This window comes from Trichomycterus rosablanca, chromosome 23 (assembly GCF_030014385.1).
Source record: "Trichomycterus rosablanca isolate fTriRos1 chromosome 23, fTriRos1.hap1, whole genome shotgun sequence".
NCBI lineage: Eukaryota > Metazoa > Chordata > Actinopteri > Siluriformes > Trichomycteridae > Trichomycterus > Trichomycterus rosablanca.
Window position 1 is genome coordinate 4,687,089 of NC_086010.1, and position 24,975 is coordinate 4,712,063.

The following is a 24,975-nucleotide window of genomic DNA, read 5'->3' on the forward strand; positions in this document are numbered from 1 at the left end:
AACAGGGCTGTGCACAGACAACTTGGGTCAATTGTAATTCTGAATGCACAGGGGAATTACATAGATCCAAAATGGGACAATGCAAAAAAGAAAAGTGCAATAACACACAAGAGTGAAAGACAGTGGATCAATATGCAATAATTTGTCATTACATTACGGAAGAGTAATGCCCGTTAACTAAATATAAAATTATTATATATATATATATATACAGTGTATCACAAAAGTGAGTACACCCCTCACATTTATGCAGATATTTAAGTATATCTTTTCATGGGACAACACTGACAAAATGACACTTTGACACAATGAAAAGTAGTCTGTGTGCAGCTTATATAACAGTGTAAATTTATTCTTCCCTCAAAATAACTCAATATACAGCCATTAATGTCTAAACCACCGGCAACAAAAGTGAGTACACCCCTTAGTGAAAGTTCCTGAAGTGTCAATATTTTGTGTGGCCACCATTATTTCCCAGAACTGCCTTAACTCTCCTGGGCATGGAGTTTACCAGAGCTTCACAGGTTGCCACTGGAATGCTTTTCCACTCCTCCATGACGACATCACGGAGCTGGCGGATATTCGAGACTTTGCACTCCTCCACCTTCCACTTGAGGATGCCCCAAAGATGTTCGATTGGGTTTAGGTCTGGAGACATGCTTGGCCAGTCCATCACCTTTACCCTCAGCCTCTTCAATAAAGCAGTGGTCGTCTTAGAGGTGTGTTTGGGGTCATTATCATGCTGGAACACTGCCCTGCGACCCAGTTTCCGGAGGGAGGGGATCATGCTCTGCTCAGTATTTCACAGTACATATTGGAGTTCATGTGTCCCTCAATGAAATGTAACTCCCCAACACCTGCTGCACTCATGCAGCCCCAGACCATGGCATTCCCACCACCATGCTTGACTGTAGGCATGACACACTTATCTTTGTACTCCTCACCTGATTGCCGCCACACATGCTTGAGACCATCTGAACCAAACAAATTAATCTTGGTCTCATCAGACCATAGGACATGGTTCCAGTAATCCATGTCCTTTGTTAACATGTCTTCAGCAAACTGTTTGCGGGCTTTCTTGTGTAGAGACTTCAAAAGAGGCTTCCTTCTGGGGTGACAGCCATGCAGACCAATTTGATGTAGTGTGCGGCGTATGGTCTGAGCACTGACAGGCTGACCCCCCACCTTTTCAATCTCTGCAGCAATGCTGACAGCACTCCTGCGCCTATCTTTCAAAGACAGCAGTTGGATGTGACGCTGAGCACGTGCACTCAGCTTCTTTGGACGACCAACGCGAGGTCTGTTCTGAGTGGACCCTGCTCTTTTAAAACGCTGGATGATCTTGGCCACTGTGCTGCAGCTCAGTTTCAGGGTGTTGGCAATCTTCTTGTAGCCTTGGCCATCTTCATGTAGCGCAACAATTCGTCTTTTAAGATCCTCAGAGAGTTCTTTGCCATGAGGTGCCATGTTGGAACTTTCAGTGACCAGTATGAGAGAGTGTGAGAGCTGTACTACTAAATTGAACACACCTGCTCCCTATGCACACCTGAGACCTAGTAACACTAACAAATCACATGACATTTTGGAGGGAAAATGACAAGCAGTGCTCAATTTGGACATTTAGGGGTGTAGTCTCTTAGGGGTGTACTCACTTTTGTTGCCGGTGGTTTAGACATTAATGGCTGTATATTGAGTTATTTTGAGGGAAGAATAAATTTACACTGTTATATAAGCTGCACACAGACTACTTTTCATTGTGTCAAAGTGTCATTTTTTCAATGTTGTCCCATGAAAAGATATACTTAAATATCTGCAGAAATGTGAGGGGTGTACTCACTTTTGTGATACACTGTATATACATGATTTATACAGGCCACATAATGTAATACTAAAGCTGTTTTTTCATGGTGTCAGTAGGTGTCTAGGAGCAGCATTGAAAAAAGAACTGTTCAAGAAGTGGCACCTGATGAGCATTATGAACCCACTTTGTTAATGTGTCAACTTTGTTAATTACGACTTCACGTCAATAATGCACAATATTTTAAATATGATCCAAATTAAGTTCATGAATCAACTCAAGAATGCAAGCATATCTTGCACTGTATGATTTTAAAAAGGCAGTTGTAGCCTAGCCTTAAGGTACTGGACAAGTAAGCAGAAGGTTCCTGGGGTTCAAACCCCACCACTGCCAGGTTGCCACTGATGTACCCTTGAGAAAGGCTCCTAACCCTCAATTGCTTGGACTGTATACTGCAAGTCGCTTTGGATAAAAGCATCTGCTAAATGCTGTAAATGTAAACCATCAAAAGTGTTCTTATAAAAATAGGTCATTGAAATGGTACTTAATTAGCTTCATCATGTATCAGAAACAATTAAGAAAAATTACTTTGTGTTGTGGGTGAATGTACCATGTAATTAAAGTAAATTTAATAAATTAATGCCACCCACATAATGTGACTGAAGCATGTTACTAATTATAATTAAACAGTCGGGTTAGTCAATAGTCAGTATCGAGCATTCGAAGAAAAAATAATACAGGTACAGAATGAATTGAAAGCACAGTACTGTTACTACTGTCTCTTACGAGTGTATGTAAACATTTGAACTGTATCTGTCCTGCTGAAGCTGTGACGCTGGCTCGTGGATTATAAATACAATTCCACCTTTAGTGTGAGAATGGAGCAGCTGTGTTGAATGCAGAGGAAACACTGGATCGTTCCAGCTGAAAAGAAACTGTACTGAGTTACTGTCAGAGGGGTGAAGAGAAAAAAAAACACCCAGCATGAGCAGCCATGTGTGATCACAACAGTAACTTCCTCTCTCTTACTAAATACAGAACACGTTTCTCTATCTCTGTATGAGGTGTTACATTTGATTACAATATCGGAATATCTGCATTTCTCGTAAACTTTCCTGCCTTACTGTGTTCTTCATGAAACTACAGAGGATTGCTTAAGCTACAGTGGAGTCCACACGGCCACAACACTGATTTATTTATTGATTACTTTATTTTACAATTAAATTAAATTCCTTTTGCTACAATTCAATAAAGTGTAGAGTGAATTAGTACAGTTTATAAGTTCCTTTATGGCAAATTCAACAAACCATGCCAGAGGAGAGCCTTCCCCATACCACTGACACAAAGTAAGAAGTATATTATTGATTTTATACACCTGCTAGCAATGGCTGTGGCTAAAGCACTTGAACTCAATATTTAAAAAATGTGTTTAAATGCTTTTGGCCAAATAATTCTACCACACGTATTGTTGTTAAACAATAAAACAACAAATACAAAAACAATTTAACAATACTACAGTTACCATGGCAACAATATTCCTGGGTTTTAATATATTCACACCAATACGTTTAACCTAACAGACAGCATTCAAATTCCCTTCAAATTCTATTCAAATGCATTTGTTTAGTGCTTCTAACAATAGAAAATTCTAACAAAGCAATGAGCAAAAGAGCAAAGAGAGCCAAGCTAAACGCCCAATTCAGCGTGACAACAGGTGTTTTGGTTTAGTCCAACGTCATTGTGCTTTACACCACTGACATGTTGATTTAAAGCTTGTGTGCCTTGTGTTTCTCTGTTATAAAAACATAAACCTCGTCCAATATATTTCTTCTGAGCAGGTCCTGTGCTGACATTGCAGCTAGTAGCAGTTTAAAAAAAACTATTAACAGATGTTTTGTTGCTTTAGACATTTAATGACATGGTAGAGTCCTTTTGTGAGGTTGTGTAGCCTTCTTCCTTAAGGTTGAGCTGTTGTTGCTCCTAGATCAGTCAGTGTTTTTTAGGCATTTTAAAACATTGGGCTATTACAGCAGCCAAAAGCTGATCGACCTCTCAGGTCCCTTACAGTATTAGGATAGGTTTATAAAAAAAATCTATCTAGTGTAGTTACAAAAACTAATAAAAATAAATCAATTCTATTAAGCAGTGATCCATAATGTTACAGGCATTTAACTGGATTAAAATCTAATCATTGCAATAGACAGTGCACGTGTGGCATGTATCAAAAAACAGTACAGGACTAAATGCTTGACCCCTACAGTACAAACATTTGGCAGCTCTGTTATGCTGTGGACAAAGTTGCATGTTTTGGGTGAAATTTAGCTGGTATGTTTTGGGTCCACTTTTTTCTGATTAAAAAAAAGTGTCAGGATGTCAACAGGATGTCAATACCTTAATCCACAGTTCACAAGGGGTCACTGGATGATTTGATTAGAATAAAAATGATGTAAATCATATCAGACAGTGGTTCTTTTGTAAGCAGCATGCTCAGATGACTTAGTCAGGGGTTAAACAGTCACCACACTGAAACTGGATGCTACATCTCAGTAATGAAAGTGCCAGGCTGAATATAAACGCTGTAGCAATGCTTAGCTGCGCGTATGTATAAGTAAAGTCAAACATTTACATACACTAATTTATTAGACTTTTTTATTAATTTACTTAGTTTTTTTATGTTTTACTGTTGGATTTTTCCCAACATGACCAAATTCATGTAAAAACACATGCAGCACACATAATAGTCTAATCATTTTTTGGAAGCCACCAACAAGGTTCTGTCACATCTCTGGTCTCTTTAACCACTTTACATGGCAGAACTGGTAGAGCTGAACCAAAGTCTTGTTGGCTTTCTGGCACAGATTTCACTTTCTAGCACAGTCCACACATTCTTAATAGGCTTCAGGCCACAACTTCTGGACAGCCACTGCAAAAACTTAATTTCAGCCTAATTTAACCATATTAGAACCAGTTCTGGCATGTTTTTGCTGGAACACCCAATTTCATCCAGGTAAACATTTTAAGATTATCTTCTGTTGTCATTTATCTTTTGCAATAACCCAGATTTACTGGCTCATTATATGAACACAGAGAAGTCCCCAGCTGTGGTCAATCATAATCACTAACAAGACATTATGAAGCAAAACACAAACACAAAGCTGAATAACTTTATAGAGTTTTCAACACCACTAAATACATAAACTAAGTTGCTGTATGTATATGTTTGACAGATTAAGGTTCATCTTTAAAGAACTTAAATGTTTTAGGGGTAAAGTAGTTGATCCATCTTAGTCAAAACATCATTAAAATCCAAAGACTAGAAGTGTGTGTATGTAATCTCAGTTCATCGTATTTCTGCCATGCCAGAGCAGTTTTATTCAAAACTAAGTTTTATTCGAAGCTGTTTTTTTTTAAGTGGAAACATCTAGGATTAACAACAGCTCAGCCATGAAGCGTTAAGCTGCTCACACGCCCACAGAATTAACTGCTAAATACACTAACTGCTAAAAGAGTAACACATAAAGACCTGCCGGCAGGTAGAGTGTGTGGGCTACCTCAAGTTGGGCCTAGGTGTAAGTGAGTGTCAATGAAGACGAATGAAGGTGGCATTGTGGCACAGCGGGTAGTGAGGGAGCCACAGATCTCCATGGTGGCTGCCTCGGGAGCACTTTACTCTGATATACTTGATAAATGTTGGTCACCAGGAGGGAAAAAAACTAGGGGGAAAGCTTCAGTGTTACAAATAGCCATTTAGAAAGACAGGAAGAACGAGGGACAGGAAGGCGGAGAGGAAAGAGGGACAGAACAAACGTTAGTTTCATCTGCTTGTAGTGAGTTTATGACCAGAAATATAAAGTGTGTTAGTGACTTTATTCTGATCATATTAATGAAAAATGAAAAAGTAGTTCTAGCATGAGTCACAGTCATATTTAAAAAGTTCCAGGACCTTTTTCCTGTTGTTTTTGCCCCAAGGTTGCCCGAAGCTCTGAGAGAGAGGGGGTGGAGGGAATAGGCACCATGACACAACAGCATATCCTGTTTCCTGTGTTTGTCCACAATTTATTATGCACTTCCTGCAGGCTGAGACAAAAGATGAAAACACAAGCACAAGGCTGGTCTGTTTAGCACTGTGTTTACTTTTAAATGGAACCCAGAAAATGTAAATGTGCCCAGTAATTTGAGAGTCAAAAGTATTCATGTTGTGAACTAGAGGTCCAAATTATCATGGGAATCCAATGAGACGTGTAAATCCTGACCAACAGCTTGTAGCTTGGAACTGATTTGATGGGTAGGGGGCATAAGCTGGCAGGCAAACAGCAAGTGCAGGTGGGTGCAGGATAAAAACTTTTATTATTGCCAATGTTATTATTTGTAGACACTTATTTGCACGTTTACATTTTGCATGTAGACTTTTGGCAGACAGTTTTATTAGTTTTAAGTGACTCACAATTGGCACACGTGTAACTTAAGTAATTCAGGGTTAAGGTCCTTGTTTAATTGCCCAGTAGTGTACGCTTTGGTAATAATGGCTTGCACCCTTAACCAACAAATCTCTAATCTATGAATCACTACCCACATTCATAAACTGTGGCATTAATAACAATTGTTAATATGATGCATGGTGGCACAGCTGGTAGAGTAAATGAGAAGGAATATGTGAGGGATTTTGCAAGTTTCCATTTGTTACTTTATTGAATTTTGTTGGATTTCCTTCCACTTGCATGTGGATGAGTAAGTGTGTGTGTGTGTGTGTGTGTGTGTGTGTGTTGCCCTTTGATGGATTGGCACCCTGTTCAGGATGTATTCCTGCCCTCCATCCAGGGTTTTCCGGTTTCGCAGCACTGGAAACACTGTAACCCTCACCAGTATGAAGCGGCAAGTAAAAATGAATCATATTTTTTGAGGAGCTCAGTCGCTTACATAGTTCCAGTGTCGGTTTCTGAGCTGGTGCCTAATCCCAAAGCTTTTTATGCCCCTGTCAGGTTCTTAGACAGCAAAATTGTTCTTGTTTTCAGGCATAAAACAAGATGTTGTTAAAATTACAGCAGCGGAACGAGTTTTCCCCCACAGTAATATATCACAGTAACACAGTATCATAAAATTCAAGCTATTTCACAAGGGAGTCTGATGTGTTTTCTTTTCTGAGCGGCATAAATTGGGATGAGTTAAAAAACTCTTAAGGGGAAAGTCTGTTTGGCTCTGTGTGTATGTGTTTTTTTATTGCACCCCTGATTAGATAGCATTAATAAAAATGATAGAATTTTTAAACTGAGTTAACTTGAAAGATTATATTTGGCCATGAATTAACATTGCTAAATTGGTCAGTGTATGATTTGGTTGATTATCATTAGTTATGAAGTATTTTTTATATAAATGAAAACTAGCACATCTTTATTTTGTTTTATCAGCTGCAGCATTAATACCACATTAAAATAGCATTAAAATGATTAAACCTTAAATGAGATATGCCCATAATTAGAACAAGAACCTTCAGGAAGAAACAAACACCTGTAAGTGGTCTTTGGGGCTTTTTGACTTCGCTCAGCTTAATATAACTGTAGCAGCCTTTATTGCACATAAACAAATCAAATGCAAAGGCTTTCAGTTTGTGATCCAGTAATGAACTCACACAGCAAAGTCCTCACTGCTGAATGTACTTTTAGGCTGTGTTCATATGGACGTTCTTGGCTTTCTTAAAAATACACTGTTGTGTGTTGCTGGCATGTTTGTAAAAAAAATCTTTTTCTTCCCATCATTAGGAAGATTTTGTCTCAAGCCACTTACTATATAATGATTAGTATTAGATAGTTACACCACTGATGGTTTAAAGTAATTTGCCATGTATTTGTTCAGTACGAGGGTTCTTCAAAAAGTTTCCGCACTTTTTTAAACTCTATTTATTAAGAATTTCAAAAACAAATTACATCACTTTTCTAAATAGTCAATGCATTTTTCACGTCATCATACCAACTATTTAATGCCATCAGCATCATTATCAGCACTGCTTTCACATCATCATCACATAAAAATCTTCTTTCCCTTAAAGCTTCTTTGAGCGTCCAAAAAGGTGGAAATCAGATGACGCTAAATCTGGACTATAAGCGTCTCTCAGACACGACTGATTACTACTCCTCCTCCACCCTCACTGTCTTCAACCAAAATATAAAAATGTGGACACTTTTTGAAGATCCCTCGTATAATGCTTGGAAGCTAACATCTGTACATGAGAACTTAAGAAAACTGGTGGCTGTCCAGTCAGGAGATTTTTTTAGGGGGTCAATCATAATAATCTTGGAAAGTCACACAATATCCCAGTAACTGTAAGAAGTTAAGGTCCAGTATGTAACTTTTTGTGTGTAATACAGTGTAAAGAGCAGGTGTAAGGTAAGACAGGGATGTTAGACAAACCTGGTTTGCAAAAATCTTTCCAGTTTATCTCAAACATGTTCAGTGGGGCACAAAAGTATTCCATACCACGTCTTTATAGACCTCACTTTGTGCACAGGAGCACAGTCATGCTGGAACAGCAAAAGGCCTGTTCCCAAACTGTTCCCAAAAATAAGAAAACCTTTTATTTATTTGGAAAAAAAACAGAACTCAATAATTAGGAGAAATTGCCACAAAGTGTGTTTGTTTATGACAGTAATTACCCATCATTACTGAGGTTGCCAGTGTTTCTGGAGCTGGCTGTACTTTTATATCATTTAGCTTCAACACGCTAAATGAGTTTCACCAGCACTGACTGTACTTACAAAGGCTTTAATGCAAATGAATGTCACATGAGATGAGAGTCACCTCTCTGTGTCAATATGTACTGTGTAACCGGTTCAGTTCTCTGTAAACAGGAAGTTGTTTGTTTGCTTAATAATAATCACTGTTGACCTTGAAGAAAATAATGTGTATTGTGTGCAGACTTCATAAAACAAAAGGTGCTAGAGTGCAGCTGCTAGAGCGAGTGCTGCATCACCAGCTCCTTCATGGTCAGAAACAAGTTTAGCATGTTTTCTGCTTCTGCACAGGGCACCCGGGGTTCCTCCCACCTCCTAAACCCTGTAAATATTAAATTGGCTGGTCTTATCTGCACCATATTGTAAATAAATAACTGTGTGACTGCGTGTTGTCCTGCAGTTAACTGACGTGAACTGACACAGACATACAAAGAAAACTGGTGGGAAAAACACAAACAATCATTATTCTAAAGAACAAAGTTATCCAACACCCATACAACCCTTGTGAAAATGTAACTGGTTACCCATTTAGCCAGTTCAACAAATTTCACTGGTACGCAGCCAGACTTGATCTTTTTATTGTCTATTATTTTATTTATCCCTAATTTTCCTAAAATAATCACATTTGCATTACTGACAACTGAATGTAGATCAGAGGACCACTAGAAGGTGCTTTGTGGCCCATCAGCGTGCAGTCTGTGGCCAAGTGATTAGAAAATCCTGAAATATTTTTATCCATATACCTGTATATTTATTATTAGAAGCAACTTAGAGCAGCCAAATCCACCTAATGGCATAATTTTGGGAGGTGGGGGCAAACCTGAGGACCCAGAGAAACCAACAATAGAAGAGAAACGTCATGCAGACAGTGAACTGAGTCAAAGCACAAATTCAAGAGCCATGCTACTTTATATTTATTTATTTAAATAGCACTCACTAATTTAACCTGGTCAAGGTTCCAGTGGCTTATGAATTTGAAACACTGGACACAAGGCAAGAACTCATCCAGGACCGGGCAGTAATCTGGACAAAGACATTTCTTTATTTATAAATTCAATAACTCACTCACTCACAAAGTAGAAGAGTTAATCCACCTACTGACATATTTGTGGGAAGAAGGAATTTGAAGTACCCAAAGTGAACCCACGCCAAATTAGAAAAAAACAGACATTGACCAGAGGTGAGGACTGCACCCAGTTGATGAGGTCCCTTATTTCTTTATGGGCATGCATACACATACATACACTTACCAACTTACAGCTACAAGGCAACATAGCACAGTCAATCCACTTACTGGCATATTGTTTGGAAAGGGGAAGGACACTAACACCACACCAGGTTACCAGGACCCAATAGTTTCCCTCAGGATAAATAAAGTATCTACAGTGTATCACAAAAGTGAGTACACCCCTCACATTTCTGCAAATATTTAAGTATATCTTTTCATGGGACAACACTGACAAAATGACACTTTGACACAATGAAAAGTAGTCTGTGTGCAGCTTATATAACAGTGTAAATTTATTCTTCCCTCAAAATAACTCAATATACAGCCATTAATGTCTAAACCACCGGCAACAAAAGTGAGTACACCCCTTAGTGAAAGTTCCTGAAGTGTCAATATTTTGTGTGGCCACCATTATTTCCCAGAACTACCTTAACTCTCCTGGGCATGGAGTTTACCAGAGCTTCACAGGTTGCCACTGGAATGCTTTTCCACTCCTCCATGACGACATCACGGAGCTGGCAGATATTCGAGACTTTGCGCTCCTCCACCTTCCGCTTGAGGATGCCCCAAAGATGTTCTATTGGGTTTAGGTCTGGAGACATGCTTGGCCAGTCCATCACCTTTACCCTCAGCCTCTTCAATAAAGCAGTGGTCGTCTTAGAGGTGTGTTTGGGGTCATTATCATGCTGGAACACTGCCCTGCGACCCAGTTTCCGGAGGGAGGGGATCATGCTCTGCTTCAGTATTTCACAGTACATATTAGAGTTCATGTGTCCCTCAATGAAATGTAACTCCCCAACACCTGCTGCACTCATGCAGCCCCAGACCATGGCATTCCCACCACCATGCTTGACTGTAGGCATGACACACTTATCTTTGTACTCCTCACCTGATTGCCGCCACACATGCTTGAGACCATCTGAACCAAACAAATTAATCTTGGTCTCATCAGACCATAGGACATGGTTCCAGTAATCCATGTCCTTTGTTGACATGTCTTCAGCAAACTGTTTGCGGGCTTTCTTGTGTAGAGACTTCAGAAGAGGCTTCCTTCTGGGGTGACAGCCATGCAGACCAATTTGATGTAGTGTGCGGCGTATGGTCTAAGCACTGACAGGCTGACCCCCCACCTTTTCAATCTCTGCAGCAATGCTGACAGCACTCCTGCGCCTATCTTTCAAAGACAGCAGTTGGATGTGACGCTGAGCACGTGCATTCAGCTTCTTTGGACGACCAACGCGAGGTCTGTTCTGAGTGGACCCTGCTCTTTTAAAATGCTGGATGATCTTGGCCACTGTGCTGCAGCTCAGTTTCAGGGTGTTGGCAATCTTCATGTAGCGCAACAATTCGTCTTTTAAGATCCTCAGAGAGTTCTTTGCCATGAGGTGCCATGTTGGAACTTTCAGTGACCAGTATGAGAGAGTGTGAGAGCTGTACTACAAAATTGAACACACCTGCTCCATATGCACACCTGAGACCTAGTAACACTAACAAATCACATGACATTTTGGAGGGAAAATGACAAGCAGTGCTCAATTTGGACATTTAGGGGTGTAGTCTCTTAGGGGTGTACTCACTTTTGTTGCCGGTGGTTTAGACATTAATGGCTGTATATTGAGTTATTTTGAGGGAAGAATAAATTTACACTGTTATATAAGCTGCACACAGACTACTTTTCATTGTGTCAAAGTGTCATTTTGTCAGTGTTGTCCCATGAAAAGATATACTTAAATATCTGCAGAAATGTGAGGGGTGTACTCACTTTTGTGATACACTGTATCTGATCTATCTGTGTGTTGTACCCAGCCTTCTAGCTGAATTACCAAAGAATAGAAGATTAAAACTTCTGTCTATTTAAACACAATCTACCTTTTGTATTTTCCTTCCTGGTTAAGCAGGTTTATCCACTTTGGAGGAGTGAGGGGGGTAATAGAGGGAAGGTAGTGACTGACTGGGGGGTAATAGAGCAAAAGTGAATGAGGGGGTAAATGGATTGAGGGGGGAGACAGATTAAAGGGGTGACTGAGTGAGGGAAATGACAGTGTGTGTGCATAGTAGCTTCAGGCCTGGCATAGGTAAGTGTGTGTGTGTGTGTGTGTATGTATGTGTGTGTGTGTGTGTGTTACGGGTGTTTCTGTGTGACGTGGATCAGTGGGTTGTCCTAGAGACCAGCTCAGGTGTGTTTGTGCAGAGTGTGTATGTGTGTATAAGAGAGAAAGGAAAGACTAGACAAAGAAGTAACTCGAATTAGCAGCAGTCACAAAAGTGGAAGAATAATAATGGAGGCTGATTAAAGCAAAGCTTGGGTGGAGGCCGTCCTTTATTACTGACTGTGTGGATTTTCAGGAAGTTGGCAGACCTTGGCCAGTCTGGGCTTGTTGAGTAAGTTAGCGTTCCCCTTTCTGTTCACTCATTTATTGGTACTGCATTCAGGCAGAACTTTATGGTGCATGTCAGAAACTCGTGCATGTCTCAGTGTTTTTTGCTTTAATATGAATAGATGTTCATTCACAGAGAGTGATTTAAGCAGCACAGTTATTACTCTAGTAAAAACTTACACATGTACATGCACATAAATGATTTACAACCAGACTTACCAACATACCTGAAAAATACTCCTGGCTAACAACCAAGATAGTGGTGGAGTGTTGATGCAGGGGCAGTTTGTTTATGGTGGTTGTTTGGGGGATCTAAGGACAACATATTTACCTATTGGTGTCACAAAGATAAAATATGCCAGTGCACTACTGCTGGGATCCAAAGTTCAAATCCCCAGCAGTGCTATCAGCCAGTCTACATGCAGAAATGATTGGCTCTGTCTGGGAAGGATGGGCGGGTGCAGAGGGGCCATGTGATGGATTGGCGTCCTGTACGATGTGTTACTACATTGCGCCCTGTGATTCTGGGGAAACCAGGCCACCAGGATCCTGACCAGGATAAAGATGTGGCATGTATATCTTTATATACATCAGGCCCCACAGGCCTTAAATTTGGATTATGATTGCAGGAGGAACATATCTCTGTCTATCTCTGTTCAGTTGGTCAGATAAGGTCAGTTGGTCACTGGTCCACAGTGGACAGATAATACATCCTTCAATATTCTCAACAAGAATGGAACTGTATGTGTGAAGTACATGTCAGACCCTTTTAAGCTCCTTTAAATTTAAGGGCAAGCTTATGTGAGCTGTTATGTTCAGGTCTCCCCACAGAGTTTGATAGAGTTTGAGCCACTTGAGATATTTAGTGACTTGCCCTGAAGCCATGCCATGTTTTGTCTGTTGGACTGATGAACTGTCATTCCAGTCTGAGTTTGCATGTGCTTTGAAAGGATGAATAACAGACTTGTAAATGAGATATTTTAATCACATTATGGGTGATTAGGTGTATCTTAATGGGGAAATATTGCAGTTATATCCATTCAGATTCAAATCAGCAACAAAATCAAATATACTAATGTACATGGGGTCTGAATACTTTCTGGATCCACTTTATATGTCGAGGTAAAAAAGAAGAAATAGGAATATAGGATTTTACAATTGCGAATCCATTAGTGGGACATTTGTTAACTTTTACATTTGACTGTGTCACTGATTTGAATCTGAATGGATATAACTGCAATTTCTGCCCATCACGCTACACATAATCAGCTATAATGTGATTAAAATCTCTTATTTACAGGTTTGTTATTCATCCTTTCAGAGCACATGCAAACTCAGACTGGAATGACAGTGCATCAGTCCAACAGACAAAACATTACTGGTGTGGCTTCAGGGCAAATCTCTGAATATCTCAAGTGGCTCAAACTCTATCAAACTCTGTGGAGATCTGTTAATATTTGTTACTGCTTACAAATACACACTTTTTTGTTTATATATATATATAACATGGGGAGTTAAATACACTTTTTTAAAACTTTATTCACATTAATTCTCCTCTGTTTGGGAAATAGTTATTTTCTTTACATGCAAAGTTCTAGCAGCCTTTTTATGTTCAGAATACGAATGTTTCAGCCTTTCCTTTGTGTGTGTGTGTGTGCCAAGTGATGTCATGCTTTTGTGTCTCATGAATAGTTCATGATGGAAAATCAAGGCCGGTGCCCGGAGCATTTTGATAGTAGAGCAGCACATGAGTGCATTTTTGTAGTTCCAACAGGTTTTTTAAAGCCTTTTTGTGCTGCCACTTTTCTGAATTATGCCTCCGCCGGCACCCAACAGCCTTTTATTTGTTTATTTTGTGAATCTGGGAAAATAAAACATTCTGTAACTGTTATTCTATTTTCACAAAGCTCTCTAGGTGAGTGAAGGACATCACAGCACTCTCAAGACTTTTTTTTGTTATAATTTAGATGAAGTCTGTCTGGTTTGGTTTTACTTTGTATATTTATTGAATTGGGTGGCATGGTGACAGCAGGTGGATGCTGGACAGTGATGGGAACCTGGATCCTTACCACTGATAAGTGTCTGTGTTGAGTTTCAGATGTTCTTCCAGCGTCTGGATAGGTTACTTTTGGAAAACCTGATAAACTATTAAACACATGCAGTAGATGGATTGGCAGATGAATAAGCATAGGTGTGCAATAGATTAAAACCCTGTGCATAGCGTTTCTAGGTGGTGCTGAACATTATCAGATTTGCTTTTATTAATTGTATTTAAATATTAAAACACTTGCTTTTAGCACACGGCCTTTAACCACTAGAGCAGCTTGTTTGTTTACATCCCTTCACTTTTTTTGAATGTACAATTGCGCTTTATGTGATTGGTGTAAAAAAAAGTTGACTGATAAATAGTGGAATTATTTAAAAATGATTTTTGAACGGCCTTTAACTAACATCACTGTGGATCTATAATTCTGGTTTGGGAAAAGTAGGCTATTCATTTCTTATTTCTCTGACTTTTATTTATTGCTTTTTAATTTAGAAAATAAATTGTTTGCATATTTATAATCTAGAGAGTTAGCTGTTTTATAGCATCAGTTAGCAGCAGTTCTGTGAAAACAGAACAGTTTTGTTTTTCTTCTCTTTGGCATGTTTGTCATACTGACTAATTTCAAATCATTAAACAAAACACTAAATTATTACTTATTATGACAATATAACTTTAGTTCACATGTGCGTATTGACTTATATTAGCATTAGCATAAATGCTACAGTTTAGTTAGAGATGCACTAGAAGATTTTATTATACAGACAAAATGCAGTTTTGTTCATTGTGTTTTTTCCTCATGACTGTACTTACGATAATTGTAGAGCATTAAAGGTCTTCACGCCCAAACACTGAGCGATTTTCATTACGTGTGTTTGCAACAGAGTGAATAAAGCAATTGTGTAAATGAGAATGCAGCTCTGTGGCTGTGTGACTGTTGTATAATGAAGCTTTTATTGGAGCAATGTGGGAATTGTGAAATGGTGGGATTATGGAACCAGCACATGTTCACTAACATAATATTTAGCGTGTTAAGCAGTTTATTTACAGTGTAGTAAATGTCTAGTTAAATATATAGTAATAACAATAAACACCTTAGATATAGATATTAGATATTAAAGTGGTCAAATTATGTTTGTTTTGTTGATTTTTAAGTGATAATTATAGTTAACCTACAGAAAACTATTATTCCTGCAAATTTTAGTGCACAATTTCTATTTATTTAATACATTTAACATATAAAACATATAAATTACTAAATAAAAAAAAGTGATGTGTTACTAATCATACACACACATATTTATTTACAAGTTATTTGGTTTTCTTACACTTTTAAACAATATATTAGTTAATAGTATGTAATATGCATGGATACGTGTAAATAGACAGAGACAGTCCTCCTGGAGGAGAATTTAGTGGTCAGATAAAACAAAGAATATCTGTTATTTGACCAAAAGGACCAGAGGTGTGTTTGGAGGAGAAGCTGTGAGGCATTTCAACCTTCAGCTTTCTCTGTCAAGCATGGTTTTATGCTCTGAGGCAGTTGTGCTTCTAGGAAAACAGGTACATTGTAAAAGGCTGACAGAAGTAAGTTTAGCTTAACATTCAGTTAGGTGTTTTCAACTGGACAGTGAAAAAACACATCATACCTGGTTCATATCTCTTTGTGCTAATGTTTAAAACATAATTCATTTATGACCCTGTAGAGGCTCTGCATGGTTTATGATTTAGTGCTTATATTTAAACCATCTCTGTTGTGTTTCTTAGGTCGAGGCTTCTCCCATGAAAACCACCTGGTACTGTCCACTCAACCTGGTGAGCTCAGATATTTCCTATTTAAATACTTTTGATTAGTTGTTTTGATGCTTAAGAAAATAAATTGCAGTTGCCATGTTTAAAATAATCATTTGAAACTCTGTCTGTCATGTTCCTAGTCCACTGTGACTGAGAAGGAGGAAGATGGCATCATTTACACTGTGATAGTGAAGCCACAGCATGGTGACCCCTATGCACAGGTATTACCCATGTACCCCCTTCTAATGTCTAAGTTCAGGTTTCTAGTTAGTACAATGGACCATCAGAATTTCTTGTAATGAAGGATGCATTTTAGACATAAGGTCATAAAAATTTTATTTTAATGATAGGAATTTAAATATTATACAAGAGATCTTTAAAAAGTTTCTGCCCTTTTATATTTTGGTTGGAAAGGGTGAGGGTGTGAGGAGTAGTAATTGCTCATGTCTGAGAGACTGAGAGTGATCTGGATTTAGCTCCATCTGATTTCCACGCGCTCAACTATGCGCTCAACGAAAAACATTTTTTGCAGATGGCATTAAAAAGTTGGTACAACGCTGGAAAAATGCATCGGAAGGTGACTGTGTAGAAAAGTGATGTCATTTGTTTTTGAAATTCTTAATAAACAGAGTTTAAAAAAAAATGCAGAAACTACTCAACTACTATATGATGGGGTCAGTGGAAATTAGTTTAAAATGTATTGTTGCAAAAGCTTTTCTTTAAACTTACACACTATACACACTACACACGTTACCTCTCAGTCTCCAGGTCAGCGCTCACAGTGTGTGAAGGCCGGGACGGAGGAGAAGCTTGTCCTTCACCTACTCCAGTCTTTCTCTATGGGGGACTCATCTTTCATCTCCATTTTTCTTTCCACCTTCCGCTCCTTCACCACTACCCAGAGGGTGCTGGACATCCTGATGGACAGGTACACTGCAAATGTATGATGGAATGTGAAAAGTTAGTAATAATGTCATTAAACAGCCATTAGAGAAAAAAAAACAAACAGCCAAACATTAATTATGATTTCACCATGTTTTTTTCCTCCATTATTTTTTTTTAACTTATTATGTATAATATCAGTCATTTCATGTACTTTTGGTTCTTTGCTGTATTTTTAGACTGGCGAATCCACCAGGAGAGAACAACAGTCCCACCCGCCAGGCCTTCAACAAGTAAGTGCATTTACTTCAATAAGCACCAACAGCATCACTTATTCTCATGATATTACTCCGATATTAAAGAATGATATAAAATCTTTATTTAAAAAATAGCTCTTTGGTTAATTTCTTCAAAAATTGACACACAATATATTTAACCAGTCTTCATTTATTAATGAAGATGTAAGGGACATGTACCCTATATGTGTTAATGTGTTGTAGATACACCCATTGCTACTAGGTGTATAAAATATATTATACAGTGCCTTGCAAAAGTATTCAGCCCCCTTGAACTTTTCAACCTTTTGCCACATTTCAGGCTTTAAACATAAAGATATGAAATTGTAATTTTTTGTGAAGAATCAATAACAAGTGCGACACAATTGTGAAGTGGAACGAAATTTATTGGATATTTTAAACTTTTTTTAGAAATAAAAACCTGAAAAGTGGGGCGTGCAATATTATTCAGCCCCTTTACTTTCAGTGCAGCAAACTCACTCCAGAAGTTCAGTGAGGATCTCTGAATGATCCAATGTTGACCTAAATGACTGATGGTGATAAATAGAATCCACCTGTGTGTAATCAAGTCTCCGTATAAATGCACCTGCTCTGTGATAGTCTCAGAGTTCTGTTTAAAGCGCAGAGAGCATCATGAAGACCAAGGAACACACCAGGCAGGTCCAAGATACTGTTGTGGAGAAGTTTAAAGCCGAATTTGGATACAAAAAGATTTCCCAAGCTTTAAACATCTCAAGGAGCACTGTGCAAGCGATCATATTGAAATGAAGGGAGTATCAGACCACTGCAAATCTACCAAGACCCAGCCGTCCCTCTAAACTTTCAGCTCAAACAAGGAGAAGACTGATCAGAGATGCAGCCAAGAGGCCCATGATCACTCTAAATGAACTGCAGAGATCTACAGCTGAGGTGGGAGACTCTGTCCATAGGACAACAATCAGTCGTACACTGCACAAATCTGGCCTTTATGGAAGAGTGGCAAGAAGAAAGCCATTTCTCAAAGATATCTATAAAAAGTCACCTGGGAGACACACCAAGCATGTGGAAGAAGGTGCTCTGGTCAGATGAAACCAAAATCGAACTTTTTGGCCACAACGCAAAACGTTATGTTTGGCATAAAAGCAACACAGCTCATCACCCTGAACACACCATCCCCACTGTCAAACATGGTGGTGGCAGCATCATGGTTTGGGCCTGCTTTTCTTCAGCAGGGACAGGGAAGATGGTTAAAATTGATGGGAAGATGGATGGAGCCAAATACAGGACCATTCTGGAAGAAAACCTGTTGCAGTCTGCAAAAGACCTGAGACTGGGACGGTGATTTATCTTCCAACAAGACAATGATCCAAAACATAAAGCAAAATCTACAATGGAATGGTTCACAAATAAACTTATCCAGGTGTTAAAATGGCCAAGTCAAAGTCCAGACCTGAATCCCATCGAGAATCTGTGGAAAGAGCTGAAAACTGCTGTTCACAAACGCTCTCCATCCAACCTCACTGAGCTCGAACTGTTTTGCAAGCAAGAATGGGCAAAAATTTCAGTATCTCGATGTGCAAAACTAATAGAGACATACCCCAAGCGACTTGCAGCTGTAATCGCAGCAAAAGGTGGCGCTACAAAGTATTAACGCAAGGGGGCTGAATAATATTGCACGCCCCACTTTTCAGTTTTTTATTTCTAAAAAAAGTTTAAAATATCCAATAAATTTCGTTCCACTTCACGATTGTGTCCCGCTTGTTGTTGATTCTTCACAAAAAATTACAATTTCATATCTTTATGTTTAAAGCCTGAAATGTGGCAAAAGGTTGAAAAGTTCAAGGGGGCTGAATACTTTTGCAAGGCACTGTATCTTATAAATAAACTTTGTGGTAAGAGTTTGGTAAAGAAACTTTCCTATTTCAGCATGACTGTGTTCCTTTGTGCCCAAAGCAATCTTTTCATCAGGATGTGGTTTAACAAGTGTGAGAACTCCATTATGATCAAATGTCTACATATTATTGGCCATATATTTTCTAATGGCTCTTTATCTGTGGCTGAAGGATTGGAACACACACTTTTTTACACTATGTGTGTTGTGTTCAGGGCAGTGTGTACTGTGTTTAGTACATGGCTCAGTGAGTACCCAGAGGATTTCCAGTCGCTGGGTGAGCCCTCACGTCTGCTGCGCCTGGCACCCCTGATACCACACCCGGTGGGATCCGAGATCAAAAGTCGGCTGCTAAAGATTGCAGAAGGGCTCAGTGACAAGTGCCTGATTACTGACTCCACTACAGGTCTCTCTCTCACACACAAAAAAAACACACACACACGAACACACACTATGTGCAGGGCCAGGTCAAAAAATGCAAGTATAATTGTAAAGAGTCAGTATTTCAACCCCTGGCAAAAATTATGGAATCACCACTCTTGGAAGATGTTCTGTCAATTGTTTAATTTTGTAGAAAAAAAATAAATCACAGACATGCCACAAAACTATCATTTTTCAAAATGTCAACCTTCTGGCATTAAGAAACAATAAAAAAAAGAAACAAATATAATAGTTGTGGTCAGTCACAATTGCTTTTTTTAGATCAAGTAGAGGAAAAAAATATGGAATCACTCAAATCTGAGGAAAAAATTATGGAATCACTCTGTAATTTGCAGTTTAAAAACAAAACATCTGCAGCAGATTAGATTTGCTAATTATTCTTCAGTTTAAAAAGAGTGCTTACACCTCGGAGAGCTGTTGCACAAAGCAGATTGTCATGAATCATGGTTCCAACACAAGATATGTCAGTTGAAACAAATGAGAGGATTATAAAACTCCTTCAAGAAGATAAATCATTGTGGAATGTCACAAAAGATGTTGGTTGTTCCCAGTAAGCTGTGTTTAAAATCTGGACCAAGTACAAACAAAATGGGAAGGTTGTAAAAGGGAAGCATACTGGTAGACCAAGTAAGACATCAAAGCATCAAGATAGAAAACTTAAAGCAATATGTCTTGAAAACAGAAAATGCACAACAAAACAAATGAGAAACAAGTGGCCAGAAAGTGGAGTCAATGTCTGTGACTGAACTGTAAGAAATCATCTAAAAGAAATGGGATTTACATACAGAAAAGCCAAACAAAAGCCATCATTAACACCTAAAAAGAAAAGAACAAGGTTAAAGTAGGCTAAAGAAAAGCAATCGTGGACTGTGGGTGACTGGATAAAAGTGATCTTCAGTGATGAATCGCGAATCTGCATTGGGCAAGGTGATGATGCTGGAACTTTTGTTTGGTGTCTGTCCAATGAAATTTATGAAGATAACTGCCTAAAGAAAACATGTTAATTTCCACAGTTGTTGATGACATGGGCCTGCATGTCGGGTAAAGGCACAGGGGAGATGACCACAACTATTATATTTGTTTCTTTTTTTATTGTTTCTTAATGCCAGAAGGTTGACATTTTGAAAAATGATAGTTTTGTGGCATGTCTGTGATTTATTTTTTTTCTACAAAATTAAACAATTGAAAGAACATCTTCCAAGAGTGGTGATTCCATAATTTTTGCCAGGGGTTGTAGTACAGTGTTTCATATTAAACCACTATACAAAAACAATACACTCATATTTCTTATTTTTTAATCATTCAGTTAATCTGACTGGAAATTCATTAGATTAAAATTGTAGCTCATCACACTGTTATGTGTTTCAGATTCTTCTGCTACTCCTGTCCAGTCACCTTCTCCTGATCCATCAAAGTTTGACGCTACCAGTATCCTGGGTTTTCCCTCCAGCATCACAGCTGAGCAGCTGACCAAGATCGAGACTGTAAGTGGTCTTTAGTTCCACTGCTGACTCCTGTTCACATGCTGTGAGTCAGAAGATCAGAATCTACACATTACGTGGCTTAAAGTACACTATATGGATATTTCGCTCCAACAATTGCTAACATAAGGCCCATAAGATCCCCTTTGTGCACAAAGCAAGTCTTTAAACACATGAAGAAAAGCTCAGTTTAAAGAAACTCCAGTGGTCTGCACAGAGCCCTGAACTCAGCAACACTGAACAGCTTTGAAATGAATTGGAACATCAATTGAGGCTTTCTTGACCAACATCAGTGCCCAGTCGAACAGTCAAACAAATGCTTTTTTGACTGAATAGACATCAGTTCCTACTGATATACTTCAAAGTCTTGTGAAAAGCGTTCTCAGTAGAGTGACTGTTGTTATAGCTGAAAGATCACATAGAGGCCACTTCAATATAATACCACTGATTTTTGAAATCGGAAGTCCAACAAGCCATGTCGTGTACACATGACCTTGAGCCTCTTGGAGATCTCATTCTACTGTAGAGTTCCTTTACTGCAGTAATTTATATATTCTTTGCCATCAGTTTTTAGTCACTAAACATGAAGATCTGGAGCAGATTAGCCCATGAAAGTCCTGCACATCTGCACACAAATCAGTTTAGCTATCGTGGGCTTAAGTGTTTGCATTACTGGACTGTAGATAAGTCATGATTTGGTCTCTGCACTGCAGTGATGCAGATTATTTGGTTGATGTCATCTGTAGTGTCATTCCGGTGACCACACTGTGTTTCAGAACACTGTATTGCCACCCCCATGTGTGACCCATCCGATACTTACTCAACACACTTACCCCCCAGTATAGTCATGTCCAATTCTCTAATTTTTACTTCCTCTATTGCTAGAGACCCCCAATCTGACCAAGGATAACCGCAGACTAGATTTCAGTCATACTGAATTATTGCTTTGTTAAATCCAAAATGCTGTTGTTAATGTCATTGTTATCACTGCAATGTTAATGCTATAATTCTAATAATGTGTTTTTACAGCCAATCAAATACAAACATTTCAAGTATAACAAATCTCTCATATTTCAGGAGCTGTTTCTGAAGTTGGTTCCCTACCACTGTCTGGGCTCCATGTGGTCCCAGAGAGATAAAAAGGGCAAAGAGGGGGTGTGCTGGTCAGTCAGAGCTACGGTCCGCCAGTTCAATCGTCTCGCCAATGCCGTGACTGCTTCTTGTCTGTGGCAGAGAGAACTGAGGACACAACAGAGATCCAGACTGCTGGAGAAATGGATCAGTGTTGCTGAGGTCCGACGTAATCCTCATTTCTGTTTACAGTTTAGCAATGGATGTTCCAATAATCCAGGCCTTCTGTGTCTGTATTTTATAGCAACTGTTGAATTTGTGTCATTATCAAAACCTATCTGATATTTTGGTGGTGTGTAGGCATGCAGAGCCCGGAAAAACTTCTCGTCTTTATACGCCATTGTGTCAGCACTACAGAGCAACCCAATCCACAGACTGAGGAAGACGTGGCAGGAGACAGACAAGTGAGTATCATCTTCATGATGGTGTTTAATTACACAGTAGATTCTGCTGCAGATTAGGACAGGGGAACTCTTAAACACCTTTATTAAAATGGAGTGGAATTAAAGCTGCATATTTATTTTTAACCTGAATATCTAATATGTAAATATATAAAAAATTATAAATCTCATTTAATTTTGCTCTGTGTTTCAAATAAGGTCATACATTATATGTCTTAGTACATCAAGTGCCCTCATATCTCATGCTTAGGCAGGAAAGAAGTTTTACTACTTATACACGACCAGAAGTAAGTGGCCTTGAGCCTTTTTGACATTCTGTTCCAAAACCAGGCACACTAATATTAATTCCACCAAGGTTCAAAAGATTTATGATGAGAACATGCACTGATGTTGGACATGAAGGCCTTGCTCACTATCAGTGTTTCAAATCATCCCAATGACGTTCAGTGGGGTTGAGGTCAGAGCTCTGTGTGACCACTGACGTTCATCAACACCAAACTGTAGAAGTGTCAAACAAATCTGTGTGGCTAAAACCTCATTCATTGTGTACGTTTATTCTGATTTGATAATTTTGATAAATGTATATTTTAATTTGCCACTAGGGATGCAGTGAAGCGCTATGAGGATCTGGCTGCCATTTTTTCTGAGAAGGATAACTACTCCCAGAGCCGCGAACTGCTCAAAGAAGTGAGTCACATTTCACCATGAAGTTTCTCATTCAGATATTTTACAGCTTTTTGTCTTTGTTTGGTGTTGACGCCTCCACTTTAAGTAAATGCAGTTAAACACCAGTCAGTGCTACAAATGTGTGCTTTTGTCTGAAAGCCTTATAACACACCATTGCTCATTGGATTATAAAATTAACTATATAAAATAAAGCATATGCTTTCAACTTTGTGGTAACAGGTTGGGAAAAGCCTTTTCCTGTTCCAGCAAGGTCCTTAAAGACATGGTTTAATGAGTGTGGTGTGGAGGAACTGAATTGGCCTGGACAAAGCTCATTCAACAGGTTTTTGTCAACTGAATTGCCACAAATTCAACAGAAACAAACTCAACTTTTGTGGAAAGCCTTTACATTAGAGTGGAGGCGGTTATAATCATAAACGGGGTGGGGGACAACTCCAAAACAATGACTATTGCTTTGGAATACTTATACAAAAAGGCTCATGATCAGGCATCCACATAGTTTATAAAGAATATCCCTCACACTTCAACTGCTGATTTTAAGAGGCTAATACTAACCTACACCCTGGGTTTTAATGGGAATGTAATGGGACTTGTTTGGGAATGGGAATGTTTTAGCGTTTTAAGAAAATCAATAGTAAAACTGACCACTGCAGTATGCAAAACTGATGACATAGATCCATACAGTCAGCTATAACTTACAAACAGTTGTTCATGATCAAGAGCAAAACTCTTTAAACATTAAGATCGCTTTAGCCTTCACACCAGCAGTTGCGTTTTGATCGTGTTATTCTATACGTGTCATCGATTTTATTTCCCTTATTTATGATCAGGAAGTTCAGTACTCTAAACAGTTTTAACACAGATGCACCCTGCTGAACTCAGTGTAGGACTGATCACTGCTAACCATCCTGCTCAGACAATAGGGGCTTGTGTGTCGCCTCTATATGAATATTTGCTCTTCCCTAATAAAGGCCGCTTTGTGTGTCAGTCATGCTGACTGTACAGATTGACGTAGCCAACAGAAACTGACCGGTTTGCACATACTGGTCAGTTTCTTTACAGATTCACAGACATTTCAAAGCAGTAAACAACATTAATTAACTCCTGTGAGCACTTTGTGTGAGGACTAGCATTATATTGCTTCTCAAATTCGTTTGATTACTCTTGTGATTACAAGGTGAACTACAGTAGCAGATCATGTTTCCCCTTGTAGCTGTAGGATCATACAATGATTGGCATGCAAAGGCTATTTAGCAAGGGAGTCTGCCATGTTCTCGTTTGTTTCATCTGTCTTATGAGACACTTGCTTGGATCAAATTGTTTAAACTGTTCCCTTGATCTAGCCACTGTTTTCCAGATAGTTCACACCTGTCCGTGGTGTTTTCTGCAGACAGTGAATGAATGAATAAATATAGTATAAATGCCCTTAACATTATTTTATTATTTTTTATGTCCTACAGGAGGGAACTGCAAAATATGCTAATGTAGACACTAAAATCAACAACAGAAGACACACAGTAAGTAATACTGAAACAGAAAAAATGTCAGCTAATGTCAGGTAACGTTCATCAGAGCGTAGTTACAATCCTCTCTTTATCCTGCAGTCCAGTTCTCAGGGCACCGTACCGTACCTGGGCATCTTTCTGACTGACCTCACCATGCTGGACGCTGCAGTGAAAGACAGATTAGAGGTGAGGCACCATCAACATCATCAAACCTGCCAACATTAATATTCAAATCCTAAAAAAATAAAAATAATGAAATAAAACATGTTATTTCTCTCAGAATGGCTACATCAACTTTGACAAGCGGCGACGTG

General features: G+C 38.8%; 1 protein-coding gene across 1 annotated transcript in view; it reads left to right on the forward strand.

Annotated features, from left to right (window-relative positions):
- rgl2 (ral guanine nucleotide dissociation stimulator-like 2) overlaps window positions 1-24,975 on the forward strand; it is a 35,716-nt gene that overhangs the window by 2,178 nt on the left and 8,563 nt on the right. The window contains exons 3-15 of the mRNA XM_062985183.1: window positions 1,918-2,007; window positions 15,941-15,988; window positions 16,108-16,188; window positions 16,729-16,895; window positions 17,089-17,142; window positions 19,231-19,421; window positions 20,825-20,940; window positions 22,015-22,230; window positions 22,369-22,472; window positions 23,072-23,156; window positions 24,617-24,673; window positions 24,761-24,847; window positions 24,942-24,974. Of these exons, the coding sequence (XP_062841253.1) occupies window positions 1,918-2,007; window positions 15,941-15,988; window positions 16,108-16,188; window positions 16,729-16,895; window positions 17,089-17,142; window positions 19,231-19,421; window positions 20,825-20,940; window positions 22,015-22,230; window positions 22,369-22,472; window positions 23,072-23,156; window positions 24,617-24,673; window positions 24,761-24,847; window positions 24,942-24,974 (1,329 nt within the window). The remainder of the gene's footprint in view (window positions 1-1,917; window positions 2,008-15,940; window positions 15,989-16,107; window positions 16,189-16,728; window positions 16,896-17,088; window positions 17,143-19,230; window positions 19,422-20,824; window positions 20,941-22,014; window positions 22,231-22,368; window positions 22,473-23,071; window positions 23,157-24,616; window positions 24,674-24,760; window positions 24,848-24,941; window position 24,975) is intronic.